Source organism: Scyliorhinus canicula, chromosome 13 (assembly GCF_902713615.1).
Source record: "Scyliorhinus canicula chromosome 13, sScyCan1.1, whole genome shotgun sequence".
In the NCBI taxonomy this organism is placed as follows: Eukaryota; Metazoa; Chordata; class Chondrichthyes; order Carcharhiniformes; family Scyliorhinidae; genus Scyliorhinus; species Scyliorhinus canicula.
This window is the reverse complement of record NC_052158.1, coordinates 157,034,003-157,055,537: the sequence shown is the minus strand read 5'-3', so window position 1 is coordinate 157,055,537 and position 21,535 is coordinate 157,034,003. Positions and strand designations below refer to the sequence as shown.

Below are 21,535 nucleotides of genomic sequence, written 5' to 3'. Positions count from 1 at the left end.
CTGCTCGGCCCAGGACCGCAAGGAACTTCAGAGAGTCGTGAATACCGCCCAGTCCATCACACGAACCTGCCTCCCATCCATTGACTCTACATCTCTCGCTGCCTGGGGAAAGCGGGCAGCATAATCAAAGACCCCTCCCACCCGGCTTACTCACTCTTCCAACTTCTTCCATCGAGCAGGAGATACAGAAGTCTGAGAACACGCACTAACAGACTCAAAAACAGTTTCTTCCCCGCTGACTCCTGAATGACCCTCTTATGGACTGATCTAATCTCTTCTCTACTGAGTAATACTACACTCCTGTATGCTTCACCCATGCCAATGTCTATGTATTTACATTGTGTATTTTATGTTTGACCTATTATAGAACATAGAACATAGAACAGTACAGCACAGAACAGGCCCTTCAGCCCTCGATGTTGTGCCAAGCAATGATCACCCTACTTAAACCCACGTAACCTGTATACCCGTAACCCAACAATCCCCCCATTAACCTTACACTACGGGCAATTTAGCATGGCCAATCCACCTAACCCGCACATCTTTGGACTGTGGGAGGAACCCGGAGCACCCGGAGGAAACCCACGCACACATGGGGAGGACGTGCAGACTCCACACAGACAGTGACCCAGCCGGGAATCGAACCTGGGACCCTGGAGCTGTGAAGCATTGATGCTAACCACCATGCTACCGTGAGGCCGCATAAAATATTATGTATTTTCTTTTCATGTATGGAGTGATCTGCCTGGACTATAAGCAGAACAGTACTTTTCACTGTACCTCGGTACACGTGACAATAAATCTAACTCCAATCCAACGAGACTCCTTCCTCCCCCCTGCATCTCACCCAATAAACATCTTCTATCCCATTTTGACTCAGCACTTAGCCCATTCCCCCTTAAATGTATCCATATCATTCACTTTGACCGCTCCCTGTGGTAGTAAGTTCCACATTCTCACCCCCCTCCGGGTGGAGGAGAATTCCCGATGGGAGTTTTTCAAGACTATTATCACCTCTAGTTTTGGTAATATTTATGCACTGAAAGCTGGGAGCGCAGGCTACAGATCACAGGACAATCCTCTCAATATCGTCCAGTCCAATGAGCTGATCTTACTCTGGTGCTGAGGGCTCTTGCGAAGCAATGGGTGGTATCCCTGTCTCGGAGTCAAGTTCAGCACGCGGCAGCCAAGGAGGTTGTGTTGATAATGTGCCAAACAGGCTGATTATTGACTGGGAAGTGATTCGAACAGACACCGATGGCGGGACGGGTGGGAGAGATTCCTGATCAGCCAGTCCCTGCCAACAATATTCACACCTCCAGACTACAACATGCGTGGAAAAGTGTGAGCTGCCGCGGCAACTCAGACAGCTTTGGGAGCCGGTTGGTTGCTGTGGATCCAACAGCAATGGGGATTCGATAACCCCGTCCTGGCCTGCGTGACTTAGTGACCTTCATCCTTGCCCAACCCATGGTGGAGCTTGTAACGCTGAGGGTCAGACCTCCTTTTCGGCAGAGAGCTGTGACGAAGAAGGTGCCTGATTGAATTGGAGTTGAATCTCGGCCATTAAGGGACGCATTTGGAGTACAATTACATTTACAATTACACATTACACAAAGTGCAGCAGTAATCTAAAACTGGCAAAAGGCTGCGGGTGCTGGAGGAACAAGTCTGAGAGATTTGACAGAATCTTTGTGAGGGAGGAGCATCAAGGAATATGAAGAAAAGGTGAATGAATGGAGTTGTGATACAGGTGAGGATCTTGCTGAATGGCCTTAACCTTATATCAGCCATGATTGAATGGCGGAGCAGACTCGATGGGCCGAGTGGCCTAATTCTGCTCCAATGTCTTATAGTCTTCTAACCGACTCCAGTAATATGAACAAAATGAATCAGCAAATACTAATAGCAGATTATTTATTTTATAAAACAAATCATGAATAACCATTTTGTTTGACTGGATTAATGAGGTTAACAAGACTAGTTTGTAGACTTGTACACTTCTAATGATTGAGGATTCTCCCAGGAAGGAGGGCAAATTGCATCAGAAAACACTCCTCACCGCGGTACAGGATTTTATTGTGGCCATTACGTGGTTACCACGCAGCTGTTTATGCAGATCTGTTGCAAACAATTGGCTGTTAAGAGTTCTGACTTCCCTGGGAGACAGCACCAGTTCTCAATCAGAGTCCCATCTCCTCCGCACCGAGTTGTGTGTTGTGACAGTGGGTCCAGATATACCCGCCCCACGCGCTGGTACCATGAACTGCCCTTCGGAGGACCAGACACCGATATCCTCTGTCACCTTAAATACGATCTCGCTACGACCGTCTCGTTCCAGGAAGTTATAAATTAAACAAATCAGATAACGGTTAGGTTAACGTTGGGAAAATGGAAAGAAATCGCAACACAATGCCGATGATTGAAAGGTTCAATGGGTGAACCGTCCAACCCAGCAGGGAACTGGAGGAACCTCGAGCCTCCGGGCTGTGCACCTTTTGTTTGGCTTTGCCGTGTAAACTGTTACACACCAGCTCGATCCAAGAATCCACTAACAGTCCAGCGCAAACCCAAAAATATCGAGAGTTTGCCCAGGGGATTGAAAGGAAGATGAAAATGAGTAAACTGATTGTCAAGAGCTGGATTCAGCAGATTATTGATGTGAGGTGTAACAGGCTGGAGGAGGGACTGAGCTAAAATCCCCACTGGCTCCACCTTGGTGAGTGCGGCTCCAGCTGCCAAGACCTTGGCCGGGATTCTCAGTCTAAACCTGTCCCCCGCTGTATCTTTCAGAAGATTCTCTTGAAAACATTCGTCTTTGACCAAACTGCGGTCACCTGTCTCGAAATCTCTCACTGTCGCTCAGTGTCAGACTTTGCTTGATTACCCTCCTGCGAAACTCCTCAGAGATAAAAAGGCGCTATGTAAATGCAATTGTTTGTTGCTAACGCCACCAGCATTTTTTGACGGGACTCCGTCCAAAGGGACTTTATTCCTGTTGCATTTGAAACCTCGGTGTCATATCTGCCCCGGGTTCAGCTTTCATTCCATCACTGGGCTGCCCACCTCCACTCCTGTCTCAGCTCATACCCTGAGTAAAATAATTCCCTTGCTGCAGGACTCGACTATTCCGATATTCTCCTGATCAAACTTCCACCGTAAACCCACCCAAAACTCTGCTGCCCGGATCCCAACTGTGATATGATCTGCATACTCGTCTGCCATTGGGCCAGAGCGTCGGCTTACCATTGGCCCTGGTCGGTCATGTGCCTCTCGACCGATTGGCCGAGAGGCTGAGTTAACCACGCCTCTATCAACGAGGTATAAATGCTCAGAAGCCTGACGATCGTCCCTTTCCACTGTAGACGATCGCCAGGCTGTGTTCTAGTTAATTAAAGCCTGACTTTGGTAAATCACTCGCCTCACGTGCAATCGATGGTGCATCACCAACTTGCGCCAAATACCCCTTTACCCACATCGCCCACCCACTGTGCTCGCTGACCCTCATTGGCTCCTGATCTGCTAACTCTTCCATTTTAAAATTCTCACCCTCGTTGTCAAACCCCTCTCCACTCGATCTCTGTAATCTCTTCCAGCCCCGCAACCCGCTGAGGCCTCTGCACTCCTCCAATTCTGGCGTCCTGAATATTCCTGATTCTGTTTAATCGCTTCACCAGTAACGCCATGCCATCAGCCCCCCAGGTCCTAAACTCTGGAATTTCCTCCTTTAACCTCTGCACCTCTTCTCCTTTAAGATGCTCCTGGTAATCACTTCCTATTCCGTGGTTTTTGGTCACCCGTTCTAATATCTCGTGTGGTTCAGTGTCACATTTTGGTTTGATAACCATTCCGTTGGAGCACCTTTTATTTTTTTAAATATACATTTAGAGTACCCAATTCATTTTTTCCAATTAAGGGGCAATTTAGCGTGGCCAATCCACCTACCCTGCACACCTTTGGGCTGTGGGGGAGAAACCCATGCAGACGCGGGGAGAATGTGCAAACTCCACACGGACGGTGACCCAGAGCCCGGATCGAACCTGGGACCTCGGCGCCGTGAGGCAGCAGTGCTAACCACTGCACCCCTGAAGCAAATTTTATTGCATTAAGAGGGCTGGGAAATGCAAGTTGTTGTTCATCAGCAATCTGGTTCCCGGGTCAAACTCGATCCAGGCTAATGGTGGCCTCCTCCCTCCGCTCAGCTGTAAGCTCAGGGCACTATGAACCACAACAGAAAATTGCTCCGAATTCTTTTTTTTTCCAGTTTTATTTTCTCGGGATGTGGGCGTCGCTGGCTGGGCCAGCCTTTGTTGCCCATCCTTAATTGCCCTTCAACTGAGGGTCTCGCTCGGCCATTCCAGGGGCAGGTAAGAGTGAACCACATTGCTGTGGGCCTGGAGTCACATGTAGGCCAGACGGGGTAAGGACGGCAGATTTCCTTCCCTAAAGGACATTAGTGACCCAGATGGGTTTGTACAAAAATCGATGAGAATTTCATGGTCATCATTATTGACACAGGATTTATGTTCCAGATTTATATACTAATTGAATTTAAATTTCACTTAATTTTAACCCACGTCCGCACTGCAAGCCCACGTGTTCAGGGATGAGTTAATGGTACATTAATCTGTTTTCACGGAGTAATCAGGCCCTCGAATATTAATGATGCAGTGCCTCAGTTTCAGCATCTCTTCCGAAAGCTGGCATAGCTGACAGGGGTACTCATAGAATCCCTGCAATGAAGAAGGAGGCCATTCAGCCCATCGAGTCTGCACCCACCCTTCGAAAGATCACCCTAACTCGGCCCACTCCCCCGCCCTATACACATAACCCCACCTAACCTGCACATCTTTGGACTTGTGGAAAGAAGCCAGAGCACCCGGAGGAAACGGGGAGAAAGTGCAAACTCCACACAGACAGTCACCCGAGGCCGGAATTGAACCCGAGACCCTGGAGCAGTGAGGCAGCAGTGATAACCACTGTGCCACCGTCCCGCTGTACAGGCGCAAGAAGCACCACCCCAGACTGCATCTACCCATGCTACCACTGACTGGAGAGCGTCTGCTGAGGCGATAACTTTACATAGCGTCTAACACCGTGCTGAGTGTGTTTTCACTTTGCTTCTTCTCGTCCCTGTCTGTGTCAAGCGTCGCCTTGAGATAGACGGGAGATTGAGGACGTGAGGGACAAAGAAGACACTAGCGGCTGCTGTGGAGCTAGGGTGGCCTGTAGTGCCACCTGCTGGGTGATGCCATGCCCTGCGGCACTGTGATAGAACGTTATTTGGGGGGGGGGGCAATACAGCCATTCCCCTGATGGTGAACAGAAGACAATATTGGGGGAGATATCCTGTCTTCAAAAACCGGAGGGGGAGGGTAATCCAACCTAAATCCCCAAACGGCTTTTGTGCCGGCTTGTCTTCCCGTCGAGATTGTCCCCGTCTCCGCCAACGATGTAATGGTGTTCCCCCCCCATGACAGGTTGGGTGGGACACCAATTCAGCTGTGTCCGTAGTGGGGCAGGATTCCCTGGTGGGGAGGGTGGGGAGGGTGTCCGTGTCTGTCGGGGGGGGGTGGGGGGGGGGGGAGAGAATTCCCTGCCTAGTTTCTGCGATTGTTTAATTTGTATTTCTGCTTTTTGCGTTTATCTTTTTCTGATTGGGGAGCCTTTTAAAAATGGCGCCCTGATCTGACAGGAGCCGAGGGTTGCCGGAAGGGCGGGCTCTCGTGCTTGGTGACGTGACCCCGCCCCCCTGCACACTTTCAATTCTTACTTTCAAACAATGCTCCCCTCCCTTTTCCCTCCCGAGACATGAAAAGCAAATTGTAAAATTCTGCCCAATTATAGTGAGCAGTGAGACCGTCGCCCCCCCCCCCCCCCCCTCCCCCCCCGGGAAAGGAACGGTGCCAAATTCTTTGAGCTTAGTGTATTAATAAAAACCTGTCTGCAAAGTTACCGGGGGGGGGGGGGGGGGGGGAATGTTACGGTCAAGGCAGCATCAGCACCGCATCATCAAAAATGGCCGACATTAAATGGTCGCATTTAATGGAAAACTCCTGAAGAATTGGGAACCCATGAGAACTGTCGCTGACAGAGGGCTTTTCAACGCTGAAGGATGTCCCAAGGAGCATCTCCCAATTGAAACAACAAAACCTCTTGACGAGGCTCTGGAGCACTTCAAATCCAAAACAAAAAGCTGGAATAACCCCCACCATCCCTCCCCCCCACCACAGCAGAACAATCTGGTTCTCAGCTTCGTTGTGCACGTCAAGATTTCACAAAAAAAAACATAATTTGATTGCCACTGGTTAATTTGTTTCTTGCGGTGTTGGTTGACAGCAAAATATTGTCCCAGAAAAGGGGGGAGAACTCCTCTCCTTCAAAGTAGTGGATGTTGAGTCTTGCATGTCAAGCTCAGAATGTATAGTGTCATAACCCGCAGGGAACGTACAAAGTGGAAATGATTAAACTCTCTGTGAGACTCGCTGAATACAAGGTCCCCTGTTAAAGGGGGCGCGGAGCCCTAAACCATGTACAGCTAAACATCTGTATAATGTTGGCCAGTTGGTCACCAACACAGAGGAGAGGCCCGGCTGGGATCTTTCGTGCTGCGCAAATAATAATCATTGTAAATAAAATTTTATTTAATTCTACAACTTGGTGTGGACTTCCTTCATGGTCGAGTAAATGCACTTAAGGGGAAGCTGGATGAACACATGACGGAGAGAGGAATAGAAGGATTGGCTGATGGGGTAAGTGGGGAGGAGGCTCCTGTGGGACGGAAATCCTAGCATAAACCAGCAGGGCCAAATGGCCTGTCCCTAAGTGGTAAATACTGAGCAACAAAACTGCCGTACTTTTGGATCTCACTGTGCAGTGTTCAGTAGGTTGTGTTTTGCACATTGTGAAAAAGGAAGCCGGCCTGACATCTGGAAAGGAGGGGCTTCTGATAAGACATAACATGATGGAACTGATATCAGAGAGCCTGGAGGGGAGGTGGGGGGGGGGTTGCTGGAGACTGTGGGAGGTCCAGGCCGAGGAACAATTCTGAGGGGATACGGAATGAAGACAAATCCATTCTTCAGCTGAATGAAGAGGCTGCAACATCAATGGGGTGTGCCTGAGAAACATTAGATACCAGTTCCCAGAAATGACCCACACACACCTCAATAATCGCACAATTCACACTGAGTGAAATTAAAGAAACAACTTTGTAAAGACCTGATAGACATGAAGGTTCAAGAGTTTGAATGCCCCCATATTTGGTGTCCGGTTTGTGTAATGACAAAGATCATCAGAGATTGTAGCTAAAATTTCTTTGTTCTCACTGTGTTGAAGATTGATTTGATGGATCCCATGATTCCTTTCCCATGACAACAAAGGTTGACTATCCTGAGGTATACCTAAGTTAGTTCAGCGATGAAACCACCAGATTGAACTCCACGACTCTTCTCTCTAATGTTAGGTCCCCAATAGATACCTTCACCAGAAGAGTAGGAAGACAACTAACTGGTTGGGCCTATTCTCTTTGTAGACTTGGCATCTCTCTCGCTCGCCTGCTCACTCTCTCTCTCTCATGTCCACAACTCCATCGGGACCATTCGCTCTTTTGTACTTAAGGCTGGGAGGAGGTTTTCTTCAGACAAGAAGCAGAATGGGAATTGCACCAGGAATCCCCGGATCTTCTTCAGTTCTTCCACGGCTTTAGCTGGATCTTCCTCAGCCAGGCCAGCCTTAGCGGTGAAATCTGCCAGCTCGACATTATTCCGCACATGATCTGACGGGAGACACCTGAAGACCTGGATGAAGAGGATGAAACATTCTTTAGTCTTCTTGAACAACCCAAGTACATTCTCCGCCACCCTGCAATTTGTCCTTCTCCTCCGGCAACAACAGCTTCCATTTAAATAGCAGCTTTAATCTAGCAGGCACATTCCAAGGATTTTAACTGCTCATCAATGACCTCTGAAATGCTCCAACAAGTCATTCAGTCCAAGAGGAGGCAATTAGGGATGGGTAATCAATGTTTCCAGCAGCGCCCACATCCCATGTTAAATAAAACTCCAATGGGGAATTCAGGAGAAACCTCTTTACCCAGGAGGACTGGTGAGGCTGCGGAACTGGTGAGGTGTTGTTGAAGTAAACTGATCGATTTAAGGGGAAACTGGATAAACACATGTTGATGAGGTCAGTTGAAGGAGGGCGAGAGGTGCCAGCACGGACCAGGTGGACCGAATGGCCTGTTGATCTGCTGTAATTCTGCTAAAGGTAACCATTTGTTTCCTATTCTGAGCCCAACAATTTAAGAAGGATGTCAAAGCCTTGGAGAGGGTCTGGAGGAGATTTACTTGATTGGTCGCAGGGATGATGTTCTTCAGCTACGTGGGCGGGGGGGGGGGGGGGGGGGGGGGGGGGGGGGAACTGCAAATATTCTCCTCAGAGCAGAAAAGGTTAAAGGGGGATAATTAATCAAAACACTCAAAGTGTTTTAGAGAGTAGGAAAGGGGAAGCTGTTTCCACTGGCTTGAGGTTCACTAACCAGAGGACATAGATTAGCACATGGAAGTGAAGGGCCGAACGATCTCCGTCTGCATTGAAACAGGTTGACGATTTTTTTCATTGCTGTGACCCAGAGTGGGCTGCTCGAAACGGTGGTGGGGATCAGTTTCAATAATGATTCAAGAATCATTTTCAAAATAAAGTTGGATAAATACTTGAACAGGAGGAGGGGAGAGAGCCGCAGGGGAGGAACAAGGGAGGGGACTAATTGCCCAGCTCTTTCAAAGAGCCATTACAGACACGATGGACTGAATGGCCTCTTTCTTTGCTGTCTGTTTCCATGAGGTTTGTTGAAGGCAATATGAACTCAGCTCGGCAAAAAGGAAATTGGTGGATTCACCTTTTCATATATTGTAGCATTCCGAGCACTGGTTGGAATCCAGACTTCTTTGAAGAACTTCTCACTGATGGGGTCTTGTACCTGGATGGTGGAATCGTTGGACGCTCCGAGAATGAGCCTGTGAGAAACAATATGGTGAAAGAGCGCAACATTCACAAAGCGTGGAACAATGCCCTGCCAAGCTGTGGGTGGGTTCGCTTGGGGGAGGGGAAATACACTCCCGTCCTTCAGTATGGTCCCAGTAACTACATGAAACTTGTTCAATTACATTCGGGAAGGAGGGAACAGACAAGCGCTTGATACAGAACTGGAAACAACACTGTCACAATCAGTGTTCTGTGTTTGACAGAAGCATAAATAGAAACACTGCCTCATCAATTGCATTCAACTAGGCAATCGATCCAGATTATCCAGAGGAATACAGGAATGTAGCGGTTCTATTACTGGACTAGTAATCCAGGTGGATACAGGAGTGTAGTGGTTCTATTACTGGACTAGTAATCCAGGTGGATACAGGAGTGTAGCGGTTACATTACTGGATTAGTAATCCAGGTGGCTACAGGAGTGTAGTGGTTATATTACTGGACTAGTAATCAGAGGGATACAGGAGTGTAGTGGTTATATTACTGGACTAGTAATCCAGGTGGATACAGGAGTGTAGTGGTTATATTACTGGACTAGTAATCAGAGGGATACAGGAGTGTAGTGGTTATATTACTGGATTAGTAATCCAGGTGGATACAGGAGTATAGTGGTTATATTACTGGACTAGTAATCCAGGTGGCTACAGGAGTGTAGTGATTATATTACTGGACTAGTAATCAGAGGGATACAGGAGTGTAGTGGTTATATTCCTGGACTAGTAATCCAGGTGGATACAGGAGTGTAGCGGTTATATTACTGGACTAGTAATCCAGGTGGCTACAGGAATGTAGTGGTTATATTACTGGACTAGTAATCAGAGGGATACAGGAGTGTAGCGGTTATATTACTGGACTAGTAATCCAGGTGGATACAGGAGTGTAGTGGTTATATTACTGGATTAGTAATCCAGGTGGCTACAGGAGTGTAGTGGTTATATTACTGGACTAGTAATCCAGGTGGATACAGGAGTGTAGTGGTTATATTACTGGATTAGTAATCCAGAGGGATACAGGAGTGTAGTGGTTATATTACTGGATTAGTAATCCAGAGAGATACAGGAGTGTAGTGGTTATATTACTGGACTAGCAATCCAGGTGGATACAGGAGTGTAGTGGTTATATTACTGGACTAGTAATCCAGGTGGATACAGGAGTGTAGTGGTTATATTACTGGATTAGTAATCCAGAGGGATACAGGAGTGTAGCGGTTATATTACTGGATTAGTAATCCAGAGGGATACAGGAGTGTAGTGGTTATATTACTGGATTAGTAATCCAGGTGGATACAGGAGTGTAGTGGTTATATTACTGGATTAGTAATCCAGAGGGATACAGGAGTGTAGTGGTTATATTACTGGATTAGTAATCCAGGTGGCTACAGGAGTGTAGTGGTTATATTACTGGACTAGTAATCAGAGGGATACAGGAGTGTAGTGGTTATATTACTGGACTAGTAATCCAGGTGGATACAGGAGTGTAGTGGTTATATTACTGGACTAGTAATCAGAGGGATACAGGAGTGTAGTGGTTATATTACTGGATTAGTAATCCAGGTGGATACAGGAGTATAGTGGTTATATTACTGGACTAGTAATCCAGGTGGCTACAGGAGTGTAGTGATTATATTACTGGACTAGTAATCAGAGGGATACAGGAGTGTAGTGGTTATATTCCTGGACTAGTAATCCAGGTGGATACAGGAGTGTAGCGGTTATATTACTGGACTAGTAATCCAGGTGGCTACAGGAGTGTAGTGGTTATATTACTGGACTAGTAATCAGAGGGATACAGGAGTGTAGCGGTTATATTACTGGACTAGTAATCCAGGTGGATACAGGAGTGTAGTGGTTATATTACTGGATTAGTAATCCAGGTGGCTACAGGAGTGTAGTGGTTATATTACTGGACTAGTAATCCAGGTGGATACAGGAGTGTAGTGGTTATATTACTGGATTAGTAATCCAGAGGGATACAGGAGTGTAGTGGTTATATTACTGGATTAGTAATCCAGAGAGATACAGGAGTGTAGTGGTTATATTACTGGACTAGCAATCCAGGTGGATACAGGAGTGTAGTGGTTATATTACTGGACTAGTAATCCAGGTGGATACAGGAGTGTAGTGGTTATATTACTGGATTAGTAATCCAGAGGGATACAGGAGTGTAGCGGTTATATTACTGGATTAGTAATCCAGAGGGATACAGGAGTGTAGTGGTTATATTACTGGATTAGTAATCCAGGTGGATACAGGAGTGTAGTGGTTATATTACTGGATTAGTAATCCAGAGGGATACAGGAGTGTAGTGGTTATATTACTGGATTAGTAATCCAGGTGGATACAGGAGTGTAGTGGTTATATTACTGGATTAGTAATCCAGAGGGATACAGGAGTGTAGTGGTTATATTACTGGATTAGTAATCCAGGGAGATACAGGAGTGTAATGGTTATATTACTGGATTAGTAATCCAGAGGGATACAGGAGTGTAGTGGTTATATTACTGGATTAGTAATCCAGAGGGATACAGGAGTGTAGCGGTTATATTACTGGACTAGCAATCCAGGTGGATACAGGAGTGTAGCGGTTCTATTACTGGACTAGCAATCCAGGTGGATACAGGAGTGTAGCGGTTATATTGCTGGACTAGAAATCCACAGAGATACAGGAGTGTAGCGGTTATATTACTGGATTAGTAATCAGAGGGATGCAGGAGTGTAGTGGTTATATTACTGGGCTAGTAATCCAGGAGTATAGAGGAGTGTAGTGGTTATATTACTGGACTAGTAACCCAGAGACATACAGGAGTGTAGTGGTTATATTACTGGATTAGTAATCCAGGGAGATACAGGAGTGTAGTGGTTATATTACTGGACTAGTAATCCAGGTGGCTACAGGAGTGTAGTGGTTATATTACTGGATTAATAATCCAGGGAGATACAGGAGTGTAGCGGTTATATTACTGGACTAGTAATCCAGGTGGATACAGGAGTGTAGCGGTTATATTACTGGACTAGTAATCCTGGTGGATACTGGAGTGTAGTGGTTATATTACTGGACTAGTAATCCAGGTGGATACAGGAGTGTAGTGGTTATATTACTGGATTAGTAATCCAGGTGGTTACAGGAGTGTAGCGGTTATATTACTGGATTAGTAATCCAGGTGGATACAGGAGTGTAGTGGTTATATTACTGGACTAGTAATCCAGGTGGATACAGGAGTGTAGTGGTTATATTACTGGATTAGTAATCCAGGTGGATACAGGAGTGTAGTGGTTATATTACTGGACTAGTAATCCAGGTGGATACAGGAGTGTAGTGGTTATATTACTGGACTAGTAATCCAGGTGGATACAGGAGTGTAGTGGTTATATTACTGGATTAGTAATCCAGGTGGATACAGGAGTGTAGTGGTTATATTACTGGACTAGTAATCCAGGTGGATACAGGAGTGTAGCGGTTATATTACTGGACTAGTAATCCAGGTGGATACAGGAGTGTAGCGGTTATATTACTGGACTAGTAATCCAGGTGGATACAGGAGTGTAGTGGTTATATTACTGGATTAGTAATCCAGGTGGATACAGGAGTGTAGTGGTTATATTACTGGTTAGTAATCCAGGTGGATAAAGGAGTGTAGTGGTTATATTACTGGACTAGTAATCCAGGTGGATACAGGAGTGTAGCGGTTGTATTACTGGATTAGTAATCCAGGTGGATACAGGAGTGTAGCGGTTATATTACTGGACTAGTAATCCAGGTGGATACAGGAGTGTAGTGGTTATATTACTGGTTAGTAATCCAGGTGGATACAGGAGTGTAGTGGTTATATTACTGGACTAGTAATCCAGGTGGATACAGGAGTGTAGTGGTTATATTACTGGATTAGTAATCCAGGTGGATACAGGAGTGTAGTGGTTATATTACTGGACTAGTAATCCAGGTGGATACAGGAGTGTAGTGGTTATATTACTGGTTAGTAATCCAGGTGGATACAGGAGTGTAGTGGTTATATTACTGGACTAGTAATCCAGAGGGATACAGGAGTGTAGCGGTTATATTACTGGACTAGTAATCCAGGTGGATACAGGAGTGTAGCGGTTATATTACTGGATTAGTAATCCACGTGGATACAGGAGTGTAGCGGTTATATTACTGGATTAGTAATCCAGGTGGATACAGGAGTGTAGTGGTTATATTACTGGATTAGTAATCCAGGGAGATACAGGAGTGTAGTGGTTATATTACTGGACTAGTAACCCAGAGAGATACAGGAGTGTAGCGGTTATATTACTGGATTAGTAATCCAGGTGGATACAGGAGTGTAGTGGTTATATTACTTGATTAGTAATCCAGGTGGATACAGGAGTGTAGTGGTTATATTACTGGATTAGTAATCCAGGTGGATACGGGAGTGTAGCGGTTATATTACTGGACTAGTAATCCACGTGGATACAGGAGTGTAGCGGTTATATTACTGGATTAGTAATCCAGGTGGATACAGGAGTGTAGTGGTTATATTACTGGATTAGTAATCCAGGGAGATACAGGAGTGTAGTGGTTATATTACTGGACTAGTAACCCAGAGAGATACAGGAGTGTAGTGGTTATATTACCGGATTAGTAATCGAGGGTTTGACACTTTGTGGGACTTACTTGAAGCAGTGCAGTCGGAGTTGAAGGGCAAATTGTCCAGCCTTGTACTCCTCCCCGTCCATCACTGATGACACAAACTCTGTGTCCTCCACAATGACTGCCATCTCGCTGTCTCGCTTTCCCAGCATGCTTCGATCATTGATGTTCGACGAGCCTGGGATCACAGTAATCATTTGTAATAATGTGCAATTACCACCAATACACAAGTATGAAAACGTCAGCTGTGTTCCAATATCTGACAAGCCCATGTACGAAACGGACTTGTCCAGTTCCTTAGGATGTATCTGCATGAATACATCCTGTGTTGTCACAAGTACGGAGAGAGAGAAAGGTCATGTGCATTTCTATAGCGCTTTTCAAAACCTCAGGCCATCCCAAAGTGCAGCAAAGGCCATTTTATAGATAGATAGAATAGATATAGAATAGAACGATACAGCGCAGTACAGGCCCTTCGGCCCTCGATGTTGCACCGACATGGAAAAAAAACTAAAGGCCATCTAACCTACACTATGCCCTTATCATCCATATGCTTATCCAATAAACTTTTAAATGCCCTCAATGTTGGCGAGTTCACTACTGTTGCAGGTAGGGCATTCCACGGCCTCACCACTCTTTGCGTAAAAAACCCACCTCTGACCTCTGTCCTATATCTATTACCCCTCAATTTAAGGCTATGTCCCCTCGTGTTGTATTCATTCATTTTGTTGTATTCATTCTCAGTATGTGGGCAGTGCCAGCATTTATTGCCCATTAGGGCCAATTTAGAGTCAACCACATAGCCGTGGGTCTGGAGTCACATGTAGGCCAGGCAGGGTATGGACGGCAGATTTCCTTCCCTAAAGTGCATTAGTGAACCAGACGGGTCTTTCAAACAATCAACAAATGGTTTCATGGTCAGCCTTTGAGTTTTAATGGCAGGTACATGTTGAATTTGAAGATCACAATGTGCCGAGGTGGGAATCGAATCCAGGTCCTCGGACCATTACTCTGGGTCTCGGGGTTATTTGTCCAGTGACAGTTCCACAACACCACCGCCTCCCGAAGCACACAACTCACCTAATCCTTTGTCACATGCCATCACTTGTAATGTGGACCAGTAATCCAGCTGCTCAGTTGAGCACAGCAGGATCCCACAACAAAGAACAATACAGCACAGGGACAGGCCCTTCGGCCCTCCCAGCCTGTACCGACCATGGTACCTGCCTAAACTAAAACCGTATGGACTGACGGAATCCGTATCTTTCCATTCCCACCCTATTCACATATTTGTCAAGGTGTGCCTTAAATGCAGCTATCCTCCCTGTCAGCTCCGCAGGCAGCACGTTCCATGAAATGAAAAAAATGAAAATGAAATGAAAATGGCTTATTGTCACAAGTTGGCTTCAAATGAAGTTACTGTGAAAAGCCCCTAGTCGCCACATTCCGGCGCCTGTTCGGGGAGGCCGGTACGGGAATTGAACCGTGCTGCTGGCCTGCCTTGGTCTGCGTTCAAAGCCAGCGATTTAGCCCAGTGTGCTAAACCATATACTTACCAGTGTGATAATGACCAGAGAATTTGTTTCAATGATGTTCACTGTCAGGACTGTGGGCGAATGCCCACATTCTTCCAGGGGTAGTTCGTGTCACCTGAGTGAGTAGGTAAAGCCTGAGTTTCTGAGTTTAACATCTAATCGAAGAGCCAGTTCCTCGGACAGTGCAGCACTCCCTCATGGTTGGCCTTGAAACAACAGCTTGGTTTATGTGCTTGTGTCTCTGGAATGGGACATGAGGTCACAACCTCAGACTCTGAATCAAGAGTGTTAGCCACTCAGTCACTGCACCGAGCAAACCAAATTACAGAAAGGGAAACAACTCGCAATATTGTGCTGAGGAAAAGGTTGAAGCACAATGCTGAGACAGACAGGGAGCTTTACTCTGTATCTAACCCCGTGCTGTACCTGTCCTGGGAGTGTTTGATGGGGACAGTGTAGAGGGGGCTTTACTCTGTATCTAACCCCGTGCTGTACCTGTCCTGGGAGTGTTTGATGGGGACAGTGTAGAGGGAACTTTACTCTGTATCTAACCCCGTGCTGTACCTGTCCTGGGAATGTTTGATGGGGACAGTGTAGAGGGAGCTTTACTCTGTATCTAACCCCGTGCTGTACCTGCCCTGGGAGTGTTTGATGGGGACAGTGTAGAGGGAGCTTTACTCTGTATCTAACCCCGTGCTGTACCTGTCCTGGGAGTGTTTGATGGGGACAGTGTAGAGGGAGCTTTACTCTGTATCTAACCCCGTGCTGTACCTGTCCTGGGAGTGTTTGATGGGGACAGTGTAGAGGGAGCTTTACTCTGTATCTAACCCCGTGCTGTACCTGTCCTGGGAGTGTTTGCTGGGGACAGTAGAGGGAGCTTTACTCTGTATCTAACCCCGTGCTGTACCTGTCCTGGGAGTGTTTGATGGGGACAGTGTAGAGGGAGCTTTACTCTGTATCTAACCCCGTGCTGTACCTGTCCTGGGAGTGTTTGATGGGGACAGTGTAGAGGGAGCTTCACGCTGTATCTAACCCCGTGCTGTACCTGTCCTGGGAGTGTTTGATGGGGACAGTGTAGAGGGAGCTTTACTCTGTATCTAACCCCGTGCTGTACCTGTCCTGGGAGTGTTTGATGGGGACAGTGTAAAGGGAGCTTTACTCTGTATCTAACCCCGTGCTGTACCTGTCCTGGGAGGTTTTGATGGGGACAGTGTAGAGGGAGCTTTACTCTGTATCTAACCCCGTGCTGTACCTGTCCTGGGAGTGTTTGATGGGGACAGTGTAGAGGGAGCTTTACTCTGTATCTAACCATGTGGAGAGAGAAATACAGTTATTGAGGAGAATTTCCTATCCAGAGCCTAGGGGGTAATCTGGGGAATTGGCGATAAAATCTCACAGGGGCTGTTTGAGAACCAGCTCTGAGAGAATGTCATTAACCTGAAACATTAACTCAGTTTCCCTCTGTGCAGCTGCTACTCAGAAACTGACTATATCCAGCATTTTCTTTTTTATGAAATTTATATTCTGGCTGCAATGAGGAGAAAAATTATGAAACAAAGATTCTAAAAAATTAATTTAGAGTACCCAATTCATTTTTTCCAATTAAGGGGCAATTTAGCATGGCCAATCCACCTACCCTGCACAGCTTTGGGTTGTGGGAGCGAAACCCACGCAAACACGGGGAGAATGTTTAAACTCCACACGGACAGTGACCCAGAGTCGGGATCGTACCTGAGACCTCGGCGCCGTGAGGCAGCAATGCTAACCCACTGCGGCACCGTGCTGCCCCTGTGATGAAACAAAGATGTGCAGGTTGGGTGGATTGGACATGCTAAATTGCCCCTTAGGGTGATTTTATAGGGCATGTGATAGGGCATACTGTTACAGTAGTCCCCCTTTATAACGCGGGTGTTGGGGTCCAAGACAGCCACCCACGTTGCATCCGAGCCGCGGATATCCACGATGGGGGTTTTAAATTTATTTTAAAATCTATGCATGCGCTTCCCATTGTGAGTCTACGGGGGGCGGCTCACACAGCCTTGCCTTTGAAACTGACATGCAGCACAGGGTGCAAGCGCGTGCGGCAGATGGGGTACAGACGGCAAGACCTTGTAAGTTCCTGGTAAGTTTCTGTGGGTTGTTTTAATTAGATCCACGATGGGGGTTTTAAATTTATTTAAAAATCTATGCATGCGCTTCCCATTGTGAGTCTACGATGGGCGGGGGTAGAGGTCAGACCCCCGTAGACTCACAATGGGAAGCGCAGGCATAGATTTTAAAATAAATTTAAAACCCCCATCGTGGATCTAATTAAAACCCACAGAAACTTACCAGGAACTTACAAGGTCTTGCTGTCTGCACCCCATCTGCCGCACGCGCTTGCACCCTGCGCTGCATGTCAGTTTCAAAGGCAAGGCTGTGTGAGCTGCTCCTCTCTCACTGAATCTCAGTGAGAGAGGAGCAGCCAGCAGTCTCAATTTCAGCCGGCAGTGTCAATTTCAGCGGCCGGCTCACTTTAATCCGGAGAGGGAAGCTGACAGTTGGGGTCCATAAGCCCCCCCCCCCCCCCCCCCCCGCCGTATATCGCGAACCGCGGTATTGCGGAGCGCGGTATAACGGGGGACTACTGTATAACCTGCCTGCTTACCACTGGCTGGGGTCTAATGGCAACCCCACAATCCTGTGGGAGTATGAGCTTCCCCAATGAGATGGGCGGAGAAATCTTTAGCAGACTCCCTGCATAAATAGAGCCGGCCAGTTTGGAATCGGCTAGAGGAGAGTGAGCAGCAAGGGAAGTTGCTGCTGCTGTTGTGTATATATATGTTATTGTAAATAAATGTTATTTCTTTCTCTCCTTCGACTCGTGCTGGATTCTTCGTGGTCCTCACAAAACATACGTAGGTGATCTTTAAAAGGGTCGGTGCAGACTCAGATGGCCGAATGGCCTCATTCTGGACTGTAGGGAATCTATGATTCTAAAGTACAAATGAGATCAATTGTACTTGGTCAATCCATCCCTCCTGGGCCTTGGGCAACACAAGGAGTCTTGTTTTTCTCCTAGTCTCTGACTGTACTGTTTGGCACATTCTGTCTTTCACAGGTCTGAATCTCAGGAACACACAGTCACTCACTTTGCCGAATCCACTGCAAAAAGCGGGTGGCGATTAACTATTGCCATGAACGGTTGCAGCAACACTGGGACAGCCGAGTGATTCCAGGAAACCGGACTGGCGCAGCCGTGGGGAGATCCCATGAGATGTTGGTTCGTTCCCAGAAACCGCGGAGAGCGGCTTTGAGAGATGCCTTGGTGGTCACAGAGCCCGTGTGGTTTGTTTTTCCAAACTCCCTTTCATGCCCCCCCCCCCCCCTCCCACCCCCCCCCCCCCTCCCCCTTTCTTCCCAACCGCTGAACAATGTAGTTAGTCTGTTGGAATCGGCTCCAGGAGCTCAAATCACACCACGGCAGGTTTTACAATCTAAATTTAAACTAATTAAATCTGGAAATTAAAAGTAAAAGCTGTGAGATTTGTAATTTGTTTAGAACACGGCGAGATGTTATGTGTGCAAGGCACAGCCTGGTAGGGTGGTGGAACCAAACCCAATAATATCTTTCAAAAGGGAGTTGACTAAGTCCTTGAAGTGGAGGAGTTTGCTGAGCTTTGGCGAATTCATTGGATGGTTCTTTCAAAGAGCCAGAAAAAACATAATAGGGCCGAATGGCCTCCTTGTGTTCTCGTCGCCTCGCCCCGTGTGATGCTTTGGTCCTCCCCACTCCTGTATCTCACTCACCGATGATGACGGTGTTATCGTCAGCGATCAGCATCTTGCTGTGGACGTAGATGAGTTCAGTGACGAGACGCCCGTTCAGTTCCACATGTGTCCTGAGCCCACACACCGAGAAATAATTCATCCAGCGTTCCTCCACTGCCAGGAGAGAGAGAGGGGGGGGGGAGAGAGGGGGGGGGGGGGGGGGGGGGGAGAGGGGGGGGGGGGGAGAGAGAGAGCGGGGGGGGGGGGAGAGAGGGGGGAATGGGTTAACACACTCTTCAACTGTGGGAAGACATAGCCATAGCTGAGGGAAATGCATTTGACGTATCTACTTGGACTTCAGCAAGGCTTTTGGTCAAGTGCCACATGGGAGACTGACAGTGATGAGGCCATGGGAGCCAAAGAAATTTGGCAAATTGGATCCTGATTGGGTTGAGTGGCAGGAAGCAGACGGTGATGGTCGAAGGTCTTTCTGACAGGAAGCCTGTGTCCAGTGGGTCCCACAGGGGTCAGTATTGGGGCCGTTGCTGTTTGCGGTTTATATAAATGATTTAGACATGAATGTAGGAGGGTTGATCAGTAAGTTCCCTGACGATACGAAAATTGGTGGGGTGGGAAATAGTCAAGAGGGTAGCCTTTGATTACAGAGATGTAGATGGGCTGGTCAGATGGGCTGATCAGTGGCAAATGGAATTCAATCCAGATCAGTTTGAGATGATGCACTTGGGCAGGACAAACAAGGCAATAAAAGGTGATAAACGGCAGGACCCGAGAAAGCACCGAGGATCAGAGCGATCTTGATGTACATATATACTGGTCCCCTAAGAACATAAGAACTAAGAACAGGAGTAGGCCATCTGGCCCCTCGAGCCTGCTCCGCCATTCAATGAGATCATGGCTGGTCTTTTGTGGACTCAGCTCCACTTTCCGGCCCGAACACCATAACCCTTAATCCCTTTATTCTTCAAAAAGCTATCTATTCAATGAAGGAGCCTCAACTGCTTCACTGGGCAAGGAATTCCATAGATTCACAACCCTTTGGGTGAAGAGGTTCCTCCTAAACTCAGTCCTAAATCTACTTCCCCTTATTTTGAGGCTATGTCCCCTAGTTCTGCTTTCACCCGCCAATGGAAACAATCTGCCCGCATCTATCCTATCTATTCCCTTCATAATTTTAAATGTTTCTATAAGATCCCCCCTCATCCTTCTAAATTCCAACGAGTACAGTCCCAGTCTACTCAACCTCTCCTCGTAATCCAACCCCCTCAACTCTGGGATTAACCTAGTGAATCTCCTCTGCACACCCTCCAGCGCCAGTACGTCCTTTCTCAAGTAAGGAGCCCAAAACTGAACACAATACTCCAGGTGTGGCCTCACTAACACCTTATACAATTGCAGCATAACCTCCCTGGTCTTAAACTCCATCCCTCTCGCAATGAAGGACAAAATTCCATTTGCCTTCTTAATCACCTGTTGCACCTGTAGACCAACTTTCTGTGACTCATGCACTAGCGCACCCAGGTAGCAGAGCAGTGGAATACAGTGGTTAAGAAGGCTTATGGTATACTTGTCTTTGAGTTTAAGAGCAGGGAGATTCTGCTGGAACTGGAGAAAGCGTTGGTTAGGCCACAGCTAGAGGATTGGCGCACTTCTGGAATCCACATTATGGCAGGGGCGGGGGTAGGGGTGGTGGGTGATAGCACTGGAAAGGGTGCAGAGGAGATTTATCAGGATGTTGCCCGGGCTGGAGAGTTTAGTTATGAAGAGAGATTGGATAGACTGGGGTAGTTTTCCTTGGAGCAGAGGAGACTGAGAGGAGTGATGATTGAGATGTATAAAATGATGAGAGGCATAGAGTGGACAGGAAGAAACGTTTCCCCTTGGTGGAGTTGGTCAATGACCAGAGAGGCAGAGATTTAAGGTAAGGGGCAGGAGGGGGGATGTGAGGAAAACCTTTTCACCCAGAGGGAGGTGGGGGTCTGGAACTCGCTGCCTGAAAGGGGGGTGGAGGCAGAGACCCTCATAACATTTAAGTAGTATTTCGATGTGCACTTGCAATGTGAAGGCAGACAAGGCTGGAAAATGGGGTTAGAATTACATAGGTTGTTGATTTTGAACGGTGCAGATACACTGGGCCAAAGAGCCTTTTCTGTGCTGTACACCTCAATGACTCTAAACACAGTATTGGAAACAAGCCCCTTGGGTCCGATTCCATGCAGAGAAGGGAGGAGAAGATCATCACTCCAGCTACCAGCTTACACATTCGCCCACTCCCCATCACCGACGCACAGTAGCAGCCGTGTGCACCATTTACAAGATGCATTACAGCAACTTACCAAGGTTCCTTAGACAGCACCTTCCAAACCCATAACCACTACCACCTTGGACAAGGGCGGCAGAAACCTGGGAACCCCACCACCAGCCAGTCCCCCTCCAGGTCACCCACCACCCTGACTTGGAAATATAACAGTGTCACTGGCTCAAAATCATGGAACTCCCTAACAGCACAGTGGGTGCACCTACACCACATGGACTGCAGCGGTTCAAGACGGCAGCTTAAC

At 47.3% G+C, this 21,535-nt stretch overlaps 1 protein-coding gene across 5 annotated transcripts in view; it reads right to left on the bottom strand.

The window, feature by feature from the left end:
- Positions 1-6,623: 6,623 nt before the first annotated feature.
- Positions 6,624-21,535, bottom strand: part of LOC119976532 (phospholipase D1-like) — a 196,672-nt gene continuing 181,760 nt past the window's right edge. For all 5 annotated transcript variants that reach the window (XM_038817094.1, XM_038817092.1, XM_038817091.1 and 2 more), the window contains 4 exons: positions 18,996-19,130; positions 13,696-13,849; positions 8,900-9,017; positions 6,624-7,799 (listed from right to left, as the gene is read on the bottom strand). In XM_038817094.1, coding sequence (XP_038673022.1) covers positions 7,575-7,799; positions 8,900-9,017; positions 13,696-13,849; positions 18,996-19,130 — 632 coding nt within the window. In that variant the 3' untranslated portion in view covers positions 6,624-7,574. The remainder of the gene's footprint in view (positions 7,800-8,899; positions 9,018-13,695; positions 13,850-18,995; positions 19,131-21,535) is intronic.